The 16942-nt window shown below is 44.6% G+C and overlaps 1 protein-coding gene across 4 annotated transcripts in view; it reads right to left on the bottom strand.

Annotated features, from left to right (window-relative positions):
* gsap (gamma-secretase activating protein) overlaps nucleotides 1-16942 on the bottom strand; it is a 55508-nt gene that overhangs the window by 22739 nt on the left and 15827 nt on the right. For 2 of the 4 annotated variants that reach the window (XR_010464508.1, XR_010464507.1), the window contains exons 17-23: nucleotides 16671-16755; nucleotides 15040-15109; nucleotides 14795-14955; nucleotides 14125-14259; nucleotides 8589-8647; nucleotides 7493-7524; nucleotides 262-323 (exon numbers count right to left, since the gene is read on the bottom strand). Coding sequence is in view for 2 of the 4 variants with exons in the window: in XM_065021330.1 (XP_064877402.1) it covers nucleotides 7493-7524; nucleotides 8589-8647; nucleotides 14125-14259; nucleotides 14795-14955; nucleotides 15040-15109; nucleotides 16671-16755 (542 nt within the window). In the remaining 2 variants the exon portion in view is untranslated. The remainder of the gene's footprint in view (nucleotides 1-261; nucleotides 324-7492; nucleotides 7525-8588; nucleotides 8648-14124; nucleotides 14260-14794; nucleotides 14956-15039; nucleotides 15110-16670; nucleotides 16756-16942) is intronic. The other 2 variants (XM_065021330.1, XM_065021329.1) reach the window with 1 other exon arrangement.

Here is a 16942-nt window from a genome sequence, read left to right as displayed (position 1 = left end):
AAGGGACAACTATTTTTATCATGCGTGTTGTGTGTTGTCAGCTAACTGCTTGCTCTAATGAACCTTGGTCTTGGTAAGCTGGACAAGCCTGCATTCCAACCCAGCACTAAAACAGTGCTGACACTGATCTAAGATCAGTTTAACATTTCCCCCCTCATGGTTAAGATTAGGATCTGGGGAGGGTAAACTGATCCTAGAGCTGTCTGTGCCCGAGGGCACCTTCCACCCAGAGTATCATGGCTGCTGTATCTTGTGACTCACCAGGCCTATGAGCGCCCTCTGCTGGCTATCCTCCTCCTGGAACAACGGAACCACTTTCTGATCTGCAGAGGAACACCATAACACCGTGGATTTAGACTTTTCATTACATCTCAAAGAGTTGGACATAAGGCAAAACAAACAGTCATGAGTCAGGACGAGGAAGAGGATTGCCTACTGATTTAAGAGAGATGAGTAAGTAGGGTTGCACATTTTGGGGAATATTCAGAGGTGGAAACTTTCCGTGGGAATTGACATGAATATATGGGAATTAACAGCAATATATGTTCCAGTTTCAACTGTTCTGCCTTATTATTATTCGACCATGCTGGTCATGTATGAACATTTGAACATCTTGGCCATGTTCTGTTATAATCTCCACCCGGCACATCCAGAAGAGGACTGGCCACCCCTCATGTGCTCTCTCTAATTCTCTCTTTCTTTCTCTCTCTCGGAGGACCTGAGCCCTAGGACCGTGCCCCAGGACTACCTGACATGATGACTCCTTGCTGCCCCCAGTCCACCTGACCGTGCTGCTGCTCCAGTTTCAACTGACCTGAGCCCTAGGACCGTGCCCCAGGACTACCTGACATGATGACTCCTTGCTGCCCCCAGTCCACCTGACTGTGCTGCTGCTCCAGTTTCAACTGTTCTGCCTTATTATTATTCAACCATGCTGGTCATTTATGAACATTTGAACACCTTGGCCATGTTCTGTTATAATCTCCACCCGGCACAGCCAGAAGAGGACTGGCCACCCCACATAGCCTGGTTCCTCTCTAGGTTTCTTCCTAGGTTTTGGCCTTTCTAGGGAGTTTTTCCTAGCCACCGTGCTTCTACACCTGCATTGCTTGCTGTTTGGGGTTTTAGGCTGGGTTTCTATACAGCACTTTGAGATATCAGCTGATGTACGAAGGGCTATATAAATCAATTTGATTTGATATGCAAATGAATATTAATACCATTTAAATGTAGATGTTTTTTGTATTGGATATATTTAGCTTATCATATGGAGACAGAAACATAAACCTTTTACCTTTTCATACATAGACATAAATCAAATGATTAAATCCTTCCAATAGAAATACAAAAAAATATTTAGTACGAATTGAACTTGAATTAAACGAGTTGACTCTTCACATGGGATGATTTCACTGAACAACAAAAGAAAGGGAATATTGAATGATCCATCGCATCTCCCAAAAATGTTTTCAACATAAATCTGTAAAATGATAGTGTAGAAACTAAAGCTTTGGTTGTCTTCCTCTCAGGCTTCCATGTCTTCTCCCTGGACCTCCACAATGTCCACCTCTTGAACATCAGACTCTGAGGCCTCATCTTCACTGTCACTTTCCAACCTTGTTGAGGATGGCTCGTTGTCAGGCTCAAAAAGCCTCAAATTTGCCCAGGTGGCCACCAATTTTTCAACCCTTGTATTGGTCAGCCTGTTGCGTGCTTTGGTGTGTGTGTGTGTGTGTTTCCAAACAAGGACCAACTGTGCTCTGAGGTGGATGATGGTGGGATTTGGAGGATGATGGAGGCAACAGGGAAAAGAGCCTCAGATCCACAAAGTCCTTTCCATCAGGTGGCTGATGAGACATGTTGTCACGACTACCATATTGCATCTCCATCACAAAGCCCTTGCTTGGAAGTGGACTTCACCAGACTGCCAAGAACCTTGCCCTCATCCAGGCCAAGGTGGCGAGACACGGTAGTGATGACACCATAGGCCTTGTTGATCTCTGCACCAGACAGGATGCTCTTGCCAGTATACTTGGGGTCCAACATGTACGCTGCAGCGTGTTTGGGCTTCAGGCAGAAGTCTTCACGCTTTTTGATGTATTTCAGAACTGCAGTTTCCTCTGCTTGGAGCAACAGTGAAGTGGGCAGGGCAGTATGGATTTATTCTCTTACCTCTGCAAGCAGAGTCTGAACATCAGACAGGATGGTATTGTCTCCCTCAATGGCCACTGCTATAGGTTTCAGGCTGCTTACCACTCTCTCCCAAACTACATCATCCATGAGGATCCTCTTTATGGGACTGTCCATATCGGCAGACTGTGATATGGCCATTTCTTGGAGAGACTCCTTCCCCTTCAGGAGACTGTCAAACATGATGACAACACCACCCCAACGGGTGTTGCTGGGCAGCTTCAATGTGGTTCTCTTATTCTTCTCACATACCTTCTGTGGTCCAAGGTCATTGATGACTGCCTTCAGCTCCTCTGCAATGTAGAGACCGGTGTGTCTGTTGTCCCTTGTGTCTGTGCTCTTGTAGAAAACTGGTTGAGGGGTGGAGATGATGTAGTTAATTATTCCTTGGCCACAAACATTTGACCACCCATCAGAGATGATTGCAATACAGTCTGCTTTCTCTATGATTTGCTTGACCTTCACTTGAACTCTGTTGAACTCTGCATCCAGCAAATTACAGAGGGACATCTCCATGGTCTTTCATTACAGAGCGACATCTCCATGGTCTTTTCACTACAGAGGGACATCTCCATGGTCTTTTCACTACAGAGGGACATCTCCATGGTATTTTCACTACAGAGGGACATCTCCATGGTCTTTTCACTACAGAGGGACATCTCCATGGTCTTTTCATTACAGAGGACATCTCCATGGTCTTTTCATTACAGAGGGACATCTCCATGGTCTTTCATTACAGAGCGACATCTCCATGGTCTTTTCATTACAGAGGGACATCTCCATGGTCTTTCATTACAGAGCGACATCTCCATGGTCTTTTCACTACAGAGGGACATCTCCATGGTATTTTCATTACAGAGGGACATCTCCATGGTCTTTTTACACATCTCCACAGAGGGACATCTCCATGGTCTTTTCATTACAGAGGGACATCTCCATGGTCTTCATTGCAGAGGGACATCTCCATGGTCTTTTCATTACAGAGGGACATCTCCATGGTCCTTTCACTACAGAGGGACATCTCCATGGTCCTTTCACTACAGAGGGACATCTCCATGGTCTTTTCACTACAGAGGGACATCTCCATGGTCTTTCATTACAGAGGGACATCTCCATGGTCTTTTCACTACAGAGGGACATCTCCATGGTCTTTTCATTACAGAGGGACATCTCCATGGTCTTCATTGCAGAGGGACATCTCCATGGTCTTTTCATTACAGAGGGACATCTCCATGGTCCTTTCACTACAGAGGGACATCTCCATGGTCTTTTCATTACAGAGGGACATCTCCATGGTCTTTTCACTACAGAGGGACATCTCCATGGTATTTTCATTACAGAGGACATCTCCATGGTCTTTTCATTACAGAGGGACATCTCCATGGTCTTTTCATTACAGAGGGACATCTCCATGGTCTTTTCACTACAGAGGGACATCTCCATGGTCTTTTCACTACAGAGGGACATCTCCATGGTCTTTTCATTACAGAGGGACATCTCCATGGTCTTCATTACAGAGCGACATCTCCATGGTCTTTTCACTACAGAGGGACATCTCCATGGTCTTCATTACAGAGGGACATCTCCATGGTCTTTTCACTACAGAGGGACATCTCCATGGTCTTTTCACTACAGAGGGACATCTCCATGGTCTTTTCACTACAGAGGGACATCTCCATGGTCTTCATTACAGAGGGACATCTCCATGGTCTTTTCACTACAGAGGGACATCTCCATGGTCTTTTCACTACAGAGGGACATCTCCATGGTCTTTTCATTACAGAGGGACATCTCCATGGTCTTTTCACTACAGAGGGACATCTCCATGGTCTTTTCATTACAGAGGGACATCTCCATGGTCTTTTCACTACAGAGGGACATCTCCATGGTCTTTTCACTACAGAGGGACATCTCCATGGATAAAGTGAAACAATACAGTCAGAGAAGATGACAAGGACAATGAAGGGGGAGAGGAAAAAGTCAACTTGCAGAGGGTAGTTTCTGTGAGTCGGGATATTGGTGTGGAGAATGATGAATGGTGGTCAGTATGGGAGAGAGTGTGTACGGGTGAGAGACAGAGAGAGAGTGAGACAGAGCAAGAGCGAGAGAGCAGTGTGTGTGACAGAGAGTGAGGTTGTGTATTGTCCGTGCGTGGCCCATGTGAGGTTGTGTATTGTCTGTGCGTGGCCCACGTGAGGTTGTGTATTGTCTGTGCGTGGCCCATGTGAGGTTGTGTATTGTCCGTGCGTGGCCCATGTGAGGTTGTGTATTGTCTGTGCGTGGCCCATGTGAGGTTGTGTATTGTCTGTGCGTGGCCCATGTGAGGTTGTGTATTGTATTGTCTGTGCGTGGCCCATGTGAGGTTGTGTATTGTCTGTGCGTGGCCCATGTGAGGTTGTGTATTGTCCGTGTCCCATGTGAGGTTGTGTATTGTCGTGGTGGCCCATGTGAGTGAGGTTGTGTATTGTCTGTGCCCATGTGGCCCATGTGAGGTTGTGTATTGTCTGTGCGTGGCCCATGTGAGGTTGTGTATTGTCCGTGCGTGGCCCATGTGAGGTTGTGTATTGTCTGTGCGTGGCCCATGTGAGGTTGTGTATTGTCCGTGCGTGGCCCATGTGAGGTTGTGTATTGTCCGTGCGTGGCCCATGTGAGGTTGTGTATTGTCTGTGCGTGGCCCATGTGAGGTTGTGTATTGTCTGTGCGTGGCCCATGTGAGGTTGTGTATTGTCCGTGCGTGGCCCAAGTGAGGTTGTGTATTGTCTGTGCGTGGCCCAAGTGAGGTTGTGTATTGTCTGTGCGTGGCCCATGTGAGGTTGTGTATTGTCTGTGCGTGGCCCATGTGAGGTTGTGTATTGTCTGTGCGTGGCCCATGTGAGGGCTTAATATACAGTGTTACTGTTGAATGTTCATTGAAAATTTTTAAATGACGCATTGTGTATTGTCCGTGACACAAAAGACAAATTTCCTTTATATAAATATCCCCATAACATGAACATTAAATGAAAGAAACCGGTATTCAAGGCACCATCAGTAGACTATATTTTCGTGGCCCATGTGAGGTAGTTGAGGTAGAGCGATGTCCAATCTCGTGGTTGAGCCACATTTGCACTGGGGTCAGGAAGCAGTGAAGGAGAGGAGAAAAAAGGCAGGGAGAAAGAAGGAAAGCAAGTGAGAGAGACGCCCTTCTCCTCCCATTCTTATATAACCATGTGGCATTCTTCCCCTCTTTTCTCTCTCTCCCTGAATGATAAATCATCAACAACTGTGGGCTCCGAGAGCGATGTTCTCCAGTGGACTCAAGTATGTGACCCTGAAACTCAAGTTGGGGGATTTCTTTAACTGAAGCAGAAGACATTTCCTATCTGTAGTCAATGGTAAATGAGCTCACGTTAACTGACCTGCCAGCATCTTAATATACCAGTGTTATTCTAGGAATAATAATCACGATAACAGCTTCATATCCAAAGGACCAATATCAAGGTCTAGAGAGACAAGGTTTCTCACAGTCCTAGAGACAAGGTTTCTCACTTTGAATCAGCTATTCATTTACACATCTTTCACCTTCTTCATACAAATCCGCCCCGTTGCCTGACAAAAAATCCTAGAGACTGGTCTACTCTCAAAGAAAAACAATGGTGTTTCTGCTCAGACTCACATTTTAAAATATAGGATTGCCTTTTTTCTGGGCAAAAAAAAGTCAAAAACTTTAATCAAAAACAACACTTTTTTAAGGAAACAAGGTTTTCTCACAATCCTAGAGACAAGGTTTCTCACAATCCTAGAGACAAGGTTTCTCACAATCCTAGAGAGACAAGGTTTCTCACAATCCTAGAGACAAGGTTTCTCACAGTCCTAGAGACAAGGTTTCTCACATTCCTAGAGAGACAAGGTTTCTCACAGTCCTAGAGACAAGGTTTCTCACAATCCTAGAGACAAGGTTTCTCACAATCCTAGAGACAAGGTTTCTCACAATCCTAGAGACAAGGTTTCTCACAGTCCTAGAGACAAGGTTTCTCACAATCCTAGAGACAAGGTTTCTCACAATCCTAGAGACAAGGTTTCTCACAATCCTAGAGACAAGGTTTCTCACAGTCCTAGAGACAAGGTTTCTCACAATCCTAGAGACAAGGTTTCTCACATTCCTAGAGACAAGGTTTCTCACAATCCTAGAGACAAGGTTTCTCACAATCCTAGAGACAAGGTTTCTCCTACAATCCTAGAGACAAGGTTTCTCACAATTTCCAATCCTAGAGACAAGGTTTCTCACAATCCTAGAGACAGGTTTTCTCACATTCCTAGAGACAAGGTTTCTCACAATCCTAGAGACAAGGTTTCTCACAATCCTAGAGACAAGGTTTCTCACAATCCTAGAGACAAGGTTTCTCACAATCCTAGAGACAAGGTTTCTCACATTCCTAGAGACAAGGTTTCTCCTACAAGGATTCTCATAGAGACAAGGTTTCTCACAATCATAGAGACAAGGTTTCTCACAATCCTAGAGACAAGGTTTCTCACATTCATAGAGACAAGGTTTCTCACATTCATAGAGACAAGGTTTCTCACAATCCTAGAGACAAGGTTTCTCACAATCCTAGAGACAAGGTTTCTCACAATCCTAGAGACAAGGTTTCTCACAATCCTAGAGACAAGGTTTCTCACAATCCTAGAGACAAGGTTTCTCACAATCCTAGAGACAAGGTTTCTCACAATCCTAGAGACAAGGTTTCTCACAATCCTAGAGACAAGGTTTCTCACATTCCTAGAGACAAGGTTTCTCACATTCCTAGAGACAAGGTTTCTCATTCCTAGAGACAATTTCTCACAGACAAGGTTTCTCACAATCACAGAGACAAGGTTTCTCACAATCCTAGAGACAAGGTTTCTCACAATCCTAGAGACAAGGTTTCTCACATTCCTAGAGACAAGGTTTCTCACATTCCTAGAGACAAGGTTTCTCACATTCATAGAGACAAGGTTTCTCACATTCATAGAGACAAGGTTGCTCACATTCATAGAGACAAGGTTTCTTACAATCCTAGAGACAAGGTTTCTTACATTCATAGAAAGACAAGGTTTCTTACATTCATAGAGAGACAAGGTTTCTTACAATCCTAGAAACAAGGTTTCTTACATTCATAGAGAGACAAGGTTTCTCACATTCATAGAGACAAGGTTTCTCACATTCATAGAGACAAGGTTTCTCACATTCATAGAGAGACAAGGTTTCTTACATTCATAGAGAGACAAGGTTTCTTACAATCCTTCTATTAATGATAGTGGCTTTTAGAATGTGGCATCTTACCAAGATTCCAGCTGTCCACCATCGACAGAACTCTGAAAATAACAGAGGAAATATCAGATGATATGACTTACTTGACTTTTAAGTGGAAACTGTGTCTGTGTGTATACAGTATCTCTACGTGTCTGTGTGTATACAGTATCTCTACGTGTCTGTGTGTATACAGTATCTCTACGTGTCTGTGTGTATACAGTATCTCTACGTGTCTGTGTGTATACAGTATCTCTACGTGTCTGTGTGTATACAGTATCTCTACGTGTCTGTGTGTATACAGTATCTCTACGTGTCTGTGTGTATACAGTATCTCTACGTGTCTGTGTGTATACAGTATCTCTACGTGTCTGTGTGTATACAGTATCTCTACATGTCTGTGTGTATACAGTATCTCTACGTGTCTGTGTGTATACAGTATCTCTACATGTCTGTGTGTATACAGTATCTCTACGTGTCTGTGTGTTTGAATGTTATTATCTATCAGTGTTATTGATCCCTGTGTTAATATCTATCAGTGTTATTGATCCCTGTGTTAATATCTATCAGTGTTATTGATCCCTGTGTTAATATCTATCAGTGTTATTGATCCCTGTGTTAATATCTATCAGTGTTATTGATCCCTGTGTTAATATCTATCAGTGTTATTGATCCCCGTGTTAATATCTATCAGTGTTATTGATCCCCGTGTTAATATCTATCAGTGTTATTGATCCCCGTGTTAATATCTATCAGTGTTATTGATCCCTGTGTTAATATCTATCAGTGTTATTGATCCCCGTGTTAATATCTATCAGTGTTATTGATCCCCGTGTTAATATCTATCAGTGTCATTGATCCCCGTGTTAATATCTATCAGTGTTATTGATCCCTGTGTTAATATCTATCAGTGTTATTGATCCCTGTGTTAATATCTATCAGTGTTATTGATCCCTGTGTTAATATCTATCAGTGTTATTGATCCCTGTGTTAATATCTATCAATGTCATTGATCCCTGTGAGTTTGTCTCTCTGTGCTTTCAATAGTCAAGTTCCCCCTGAACCCCACCAACACACACAACATTCTGCAACACACAAGAGACCCTTTGCTCTTCGGTTCTCCACCTACTGTTTAGTGTTCTCCTCAATGTGACGTAGATAGTTAGAAGCCTTCTTGTTCTTTGACTTCTGAAACAGACAGAGTGAGGAACGTGTTCTCTAACTTCTGGAACAGACAGAGTGAAGAACGTGTTCTCTAACTTCTGGAACAGACAGAGTGAGGAACATGTTCTCTGACTTCTGGAACAGACAGAGTGAAGAACATGTTCTCTGACTTCTGGAACAGACAGAGTGAAGAACATGTTCTCTGACTTCTGGAACAGACAGAGTGAAGAACATGTTCTCTGACTTCTGGAACAGACAGAGTGAAGAACATGTTCTCTGACTTCTGGAACAGACAGAGTGAAGAACATGTTCTCTAACTTCTGGAACAGACAGAGTGAAGAACATGTTCTCTGACTTCTGGAACAGACAGAGTGAAGAACATGTTCTCTGACTTCTGGAACAGACAGAGTGAAGAACATGTTCTCTGACTTCTGGAACAGACAGAGTGAAGAACATGTTCTCTGACTTCTGGAACAGACAGAGTGAAGAACATGTTCTCTGACTTCTGGAACAGACAGAGGGAGGAACATGTTCTCTAACTTCTGGAACAGACAGAGTGAAGAACGTTCTCTAACTTCCTCTTATGAAGGTATACTGTACTACATGTTACATGTCCATGTTAGTCATTTAGCACATACAAGAGCAATTAGGGTTCATTGCCTTGCTCAAGGGAACATCAACAGATTCGTCTCAGGGATTCGAGACAGCGACCTTTCGGTTACTGACCCAACGCTCTTAAACGCTAGGCTACCTGTTGAAGTGGTTCTATAAGAGAATATGTCAGAAATTGGAAATGATGAATGTTTTCATAGAGAGAGAGACCATGGTTCCATACTGTCCTACTGCTAGCTGCAGTGTAAAGCTTGGGATCAGAGAGAGAGACCATGGTTCCATACTGTCCTACTGCAGTGTAAAGCTTGGGATCAGAGAGAGAGACTATGGTTCCATACTGTCCTACTGCTAGCTGCAGTGTAAGGCTTAGGATCAGAGAGAAATACCATGGTTCCATACTGTCCTACTGCAGTGTAAAGCTTAGGATCAGAGAGAGAGACCATGGTTCCATACTGTCCTACTGCTAGCTGCAGTGTAAAGCTTAGGATCAGAGAGAGAGAGACCATGGTTCCATACTGTCCTACTGCTAGCTGCAGTGTAAAGCTTGGGATCAGAGAGAGAGACCATGGTTCCATACTGTCCTACTGCTAGCTGCAGTGTAAAGCTTAGGATCAGAGAGAGAGACCATGGTTCCATACTGTCCTACTGCAGTGTAAAGCTTGGGATCAGAGAGAGAGACCATGGTTCCATACTATCCTACTGCTAGCTGCAGTGTAAAGCTTGGGATCAGAGAGAGAGATCATGGTTCCATACTGTCCTACTGCTAGCTGCAGTGTAAAGCTTGGGATCAGAGAGAGAGACCATGGTTCCATACTGTCCTACTGCAGTGTAAAGCTTGGGATCAGAGAGAGAGACCATGGTTCCATACTGTCCTACTGCTAGCTGCAGTGTAAAGCTTAGGATCAGAGAGAGAGAGACCATGGTTCCATACTGTCCTACTGCAGTGTAAAGCTTAGGATCAGAGAGAGAGAGACCATGGTTTCATACTGTCCTACTGCTAGCTGCAGTGTAAAGCTTGGGATCAGAGAGAGAGACCATGGTTCCATACTGTCCTACTGCAGTGTAAAGCTTGGGATCAGAGAGAGAGACCATGGTTCCATACTGTCCTACTGCTAGCTGCAGTGTAAAGCTTGGGATCAGAGAGAGAGATCATGGTTCCATACTGTCCTACTGCAGTGTAAAGCTTGGGATCAGAGAGAGAGACCATGGTTCCATACTATCCTACTGCTAGCTGCAGTGTAAAGCTTGGGATCAGAGAGAGAGATCATGGTTCCATACTGTCCTACTGCTAGCTGCAGTGTAAAGCTTGGGATCAGAGAGAGAGACCATGGTTCCATACTGTCCTACTGCAGTGTAAAGCTTGGGATCAGAGAGAGAGACCATGGTTCCATACTGTCCTACTGCTAGCTGCAGTGTAAAGCTTAGGATCAGAGAGAGAGAGACCATGGTTCCATACTGTCCTACTGCAGTGTAAAGCTTAGGATCAGAGAGAGAGAGACCATGGTTTCATACTGTCCTACTGCTAGCTGCAGTGTAAAGCTTGGGATCAGAGAGAGAGAGACCATGGTTCCATACTGTCCTACTGCAGTGTAAAGCTTGGGATCAGAGAGAGAGACCATGGTTCCATACTGTCCTACTGCTAGCTGCAGTGTAAAGCTTGGGATCAGAGAGAGAGATCATGGTTCCATACTGTCCTACTGCAGTGTAAAGCTTGGGATCAGAGAGAGAGATCATGGTTCCATACTGTCCTACTGCTAGCTGCAGTGTAAAGCTTGGGATCAGAGAGAGAGATCATGGTTCCATACTGTCCTACTGCTAGCTGCAGTGTAAAGCTTGGGATCAGAGAGAGAGACCATGGTTCCATACTGTCCTACTGCAGTGTAAAGCTTGGGATCAGAGAGAGAGATCATGGTTTCATACTGTCCTACTGCTAGCTGCAGTGTAAAGCTTAGGATCAGAGAGAGAGACCATGGTTCCATACTGTCCTACTGCTAGCTGCAGTGTAAAGCTTAGGATCCGAGAGAGAGACCATGGTTCCATACTGTCCTACTGCAGTGTAAAGCTTGGGATCAGAGAGAGAGACCATGGTTCCATACTGTCCTACTGCTAGCTGCAGTGTAAAGCTTAGGATCAGAGAGAGAGAGACCATGGTTCCATACTGTCCTACTGCTAGCTGCAGTATAAAGCTTAGGATCAGAGAGAGAGAGACCATGGTTCCATACTGTCCTACTGCTAGCTGCAGTATAAAGCTTAGGATCAGAGAGAGAGAGACCATGGTTCCATACTGTCCTACTGCAGTGTAAAGCTTAGGATCAGAGAGAGAGACCATGGTTCCATACTGTCCTACTGCTAGCTGCAGTGTAAAGCTTGGGATCAGAGAGAGAGACCATGGTTCCATACTGTCCTACTGCAGTGTAAAGCTTGGGATCAGAGAGAGAGACCATGGTTCCATACTGTCCTACTGCTAGCTGCAGTGTAAAGCTTAGGATCAGAGAGAGAGACCATGGTTCCATACTGTCCTACTGCTAGCTGCAGTGTAAAGCTTGGGATCAGAGAGAGAGACCATGGTTTCATACTGTCCTACTGCTAGCTGCAGTGTAAAGCTTAGGATCAGAGAGAGAGACCATGGTTCCATACTGTCCTACTGCTAGCTGCAGTGTAAAGCTTAGGATCAGAGAGAGAGACCATGGTTCCATACTGTCCTACTGCTAGCTGCAGTGTAAAGCTTAGGATCAGAGAGAGAGACCATGGTTCCATACTGTCCTACTGCTAGCTGCAGTGTAAAGCTTAGGATCAGAGAGAGAGACCATGGTTCCATACTGTCCTACTGCTAGCTGCAGTGTAAAGCTTAGGATCAGAGAGAGAGACCATGGTTCCATACTGTCCTACTGCTAGCTGCAGTGTAAAGCTTAGGATCAGAGAGAGAGACCATGGTTCCATACTGTCCTACTGCTAGCTGCAGTGTAAAGCTTAGGATCAGAGAGAGAGACCATGGTTCCATACTGTCCTACTGCTAGCTGCAGTGTAAAGCTTGGGATCAGAGAGAGAGACCATGGTTCCATACTGTCCTACTGCTAGCTGCAGTGTAAAGCTTGGGATCAGAGAGAGAGAGAGACCATGGTTCCATACTGTCCTACTGCTAGCTGCAGTGTAAAGCTTAGGATCAGAGAGAGAGAGACCATGGTTCCATACTGTCCTACTGCTAGCTGCAGTGTAAAGCTTGGGATCAGAGAGAGAGACCATGGTTCCATACTGTCCTACTGCAGTGCAGTGTAAAGCTTGGATCAGAGAGAGAGAGACCATGGTTCCATACTGTCCTACTGCTAGCTGCAGTGTAAAGCTTGGGATCAGAGAGAGAGAGAGACCATGGTTCCATACTGTCCTACTGCAGTGTAAAGCTTAGGATCAGAGAGAGAGACCATGGTTTCATACTGTCCTACTGCTAGCTGCAGTATAAAGCTTAGGATCAGAGAGAGAGACCATGGTTCCATACTGTCCTACTGCTAGCTGCAGTGTAAAGCTTGGGATCAGAGAGAGAGACCATGGTTCCATACTGTCCTACTGCAGTGTAAAGCTTGGGATCAGAGAGAGAGAGACCATGGTTCCATACTGTCCTACTGCTAGCTGCAGTGTAAAGCTTAGGATCAGAGAGAGAGAGACCATGGTTCCATACTGTCCTACTGCAGTGTAAAGCTTGGGATCAGAGAGAGAGACCATGGTTCCATACTGTCCTACTGCAGTGTAAAGCTTAGGATCAGAGAGAGAGACCATGGTTCCATACTATCCTACTGCTAGCTGCAGTGTAAAGCTTAGGATCAGAGAAAGAGACCATGGTTCCATACTGTCCTACTGCAGTGTAAAGCTTAGGATCAGAGAGAGAGAACATGGTTCCATACTGTCCTACTGCTAGCTGCAGTGTAAAGCTTAGGATCAGAGAGAGAGAGACCATGGTTCCATACTATCCTACTGCAGTGTAAAGCTTAGGATCAGAGAGAGAGAGACCATGGTTCCATACTATCCTACTGCAGTGTAAAGCTTAGGATCAGAGAGAGAGAGACCATGGTTCCATACTGTCCTACTGCAGTGTAAAGCTTGGGATCAGAGAGAGAGACCATGGTTCCATACTGTCCTACTGCAGTGTAAAGCTTAGGATCAGAGAGAGAGACCATGGTTCCATACTATCCTACTGCTAGCTGCAGTGTAAAGCTTAGGATCAGAGAGAGAGACCATGGTTCCATACTGTCCTACTGCAGTGTAAAGCTTAGGATCAGAGAGAGAGACCATGGTTCCATACTGTCCTACTGCTAGCTGCAGTGTAAAGCTTGGGATCAGAGAGAGAGAGACCATGGTTCCATACTATCCTACTGCAGTGTAAAGCTTAGGATCAGAGAGAGAGAGACCATGGTTCCATACTATCCTACTGCTAGCTGCAGTGTAAAGCTTAGGATCAGAGAGAGAGAGACCATGGTTTCATACTGTCCTACTGCTAGCTGCAGTATAAAGCTTGGGATCAGAGAGAGAGACCATGGTTCCATACTGTCCTACTGCTAGCTGCAGTATAAAGCTTAGGATCAGAGAGAGAGACCATGGTTCCATACTGTCCTACTGCAGTGTAAAGCTTGGGATCAGAGAGAGAGACCATGGTTCCATACTGTCCTACTGCTAGCTGCAGTATAAAGCTTGGGATCAGAGAGAGAGACCATGGTTCCTGTGGTGCACTGAGCTCCCAGAGATAATCTATATTCCAGTCTCTCTGTGTGAACTCACCAGGGTAGCTAGCAGTGTGGTCCAGTCTGGCAGACTGTGAGAGGTTCTGGATCTGCAGTTTGATCCTCTAATATGTGTGAACTCACCAATGCTGCTACATTCTAGGTGTGAACAGAACTCACCAGGGTAGTGAGCAGCTTGGTCCAGTCTGGCAGGTTCTGAGATGCTCTGTATCGTGGGTTTGGAACTGCCTCAAAGTACTTCATCTTTTCTGTGCTCCACTGCAGCTCTTCCCAATAACCCTGGAGACTCCTGGCCTGCAGCGAAACATTACCAAACATCTAGTAAACACCAGATGTTTACTACTTTTACAGTTTGTGCAAAGTAAGTACATTTGTTATGGTCATCTTGAGACCTCCTTGGAAACAAAATGATTTATGGCACAGGGTTCATACTACATAACATTAAATGAAATGCACTTGATTGTAACAAATGGTTCATGTTTTGCCTTTAATTAAAGAAGGCCTCCATCTACAGAATAATCACTGGGTATTTCATTGTAAATAGCACAGTTTATATAATATTATTACGTCCTTACTTTCAACACAACTCTTCTTCATTTAATTCATTAGAAATGCATTCTTTATCTGTTACTGAGCACTGCTTCCCACTCCTGTCTGCCCCCTAGTGGCTAACCTGGAAATAAATCACTAAATATTACGCCCGTGACTGATCAGGTAGTTGAATAGCTGGAGTGGGTCTGCCCCCTAGTGGCTAACCTGGAAATAAATCACTAAATATTACACACTGATCAGGTAGTTGAATAGCTGGAGTGGGTGAAAGACATCTTACCTTTCCTTTGAACACCGGTTCAGCATGGAGCTCTGTGGTGCAGGTGACACCGGGGACCTGGTCTAGAGCCTCAGGTACCTTCTTCTTCTCAAACACAGAGGAGTAAGGTAGGACTTCATCCAGACTGAGACACTTCTTATAGATGATCCTGTACAGTGACGCTGTTGTTGAAGGGAGACCATGATTCTTCCATAAAACACCACAAACATAGATTTTAAAACGGTGATAAGTCTTGTTCCACTTACCCAGAATAAATTCCTGAATTTGATCGAAGGTGTCGAACGGCATGACATTGTCACAGATCCAATCTATGATCTGCAGAGAAAACACATGAAGTAACAGCAGTGCTAAGTAACAACATCTTGGTATTGTTACTATAGTAACTCCATTGTTACCACACATGCATGAAGCCATGTTATGTAAAGGGTTTCCACAGAGTGGATGAAACCACAGCAGCCTCGTCCTCCTGGACCTCTAAGTCGGGTTACCTCTCTAACTGTGTTGTCATGGCCACAGAGACACCATTTAGAACAAGTACTGCAGATGGAGATTTCAAGTGCAGCACTTTCTCTATTATAAACAACCTGACTCATGGTCAGCACCCATTCCTGAACTTCTCCCTCCAAAACATCTCTCTTTCACTCTTCAAAGGGGGAAACACTCTAGACACAAACTGCTACAGACCGATATCTATCCTACCCTGCCTTTCTAAGGTCTTCGAAAGCCAAGTTAACAAACAGATCACCGACCATTTAGAATCCCACCGTACGTTCTCCGCTATGCATTCTGGTTCCCGAGCTGGTCGTGGTTGCACCTCAGCCACAGTCAAGGTCCTAAATGATATCATAACCGCCATCGATAAGAGACAATACTATGCAGCCCTATTCATCGACCTGGCCAAGGCTTTTGACTCTGTCAATCACCCCATTCTTATCGGCAGAGTCAGCAGCCTTGGTTTCTCAAATGACTGCCTCGCCTGGTTCACCAACTACTTCTCTGATAGAGTTCAGTGTGTCAAATCGGAGGGACTGTTGTCTAGACCTCTGGCAGTCTCTATGGGGGTGCCACAGGGTTAAATTCTCAGGCCGACTCTCTTCTCTGTATACATAAATGATGTCGCTCTTGCTGCTGGTGATTCTCTGATCCACCTCTACGCAGACGACACCATTCTTTCTTTGCTAGGTATGGCACCACCTTATCTCAGCTCACTGGTCACCATAGCAGCACCCACCCGTAGCACGCGCTGCAGCAGGTATATCTCACTGGTCACCCCCAAAGCCAATTCTTCCTTTGGCCGCCTCTCCTTACAGTTCTCTGCTGCCAATGACTTGAACGAATTGCAAACATCACTGAAGCTGGAGACTCATATCTCCCTCACTAACTTTACACTCCAGCTGTCAGAGCAGCTCACAAATCACTGCACCTGTACATAGTGCACCTGTACATAGCCCATCTGTAAATAGCCCATCCAACTACCTCATCCCCATACTGTTATTTATTTATTTTGCTCCTTTGCACCCCAGTATCTCTACTTGCACATTCATCTTCTGCACATCTATCACTCCAGTGTTTAATTGCTATAATGTAATTACTTCGCCACCATGGCCTATTTATCCCTTATCTTACCTCATTTGTACACACTGTATATAGACTTTTCTATTGTATTATTGACTGTATGTTTGTTTATTCCATGTGTAACTCTGTTGTTGTTTGTGTCGCACTGCTTTGCTTTATCTTGGCCAGGCCGCAGTTGAAAATGAGAACTTGTTCTCAACTAGCCTACCTGGATAAATAAAGGTTAAATATATATATTTTAAACACACTCTGTGTCTCTCTCTCTCTCTCTGAACAAAGAGCATCTCTGAGCATCTCCTACCTTCAGTTCTAGTGCAGCGTTGGATCCCATGTAGAGCAGCAGACAGTGCAGGGCAGCCAGGCGTTGAGCATCAGGTCTCCTGTGGCTACAGCACAGAGCACAAGACATCATGAATACGACATAAACAGAGGAGTGTACCATCACTATAATACTCAATGCTGCAGTACCTTCTACATGCTGTAAGCATGAAATACACACTCAAGACCATTTTCCATTCAACAATGGATTGAGCTATATTGTATTCTATGTTATTCTATGTTATTCTATTATAT

This window comes from Oncorhynchus nerka, linkage group LG8 (genome assembly GCF_034236695.1).
Source record: "Oncorhynchus nerka isolate Pitt River linkage group LG8, Oner_Uvic_2.0, whole genome shotgun sequence".
In the NCBI taxonomy this organism is placed as follows: Eukaryota; Metazoa; Chordata; class Actinopteri; order Salmoniformes; family Salmonidae; genus Oncorhynchus; species Oncorhynchus nerka.
Note: the sequence above shows the minus strand (reverse complement) of the source record. Positions and strands in the feature narration are given on the sequence as shown.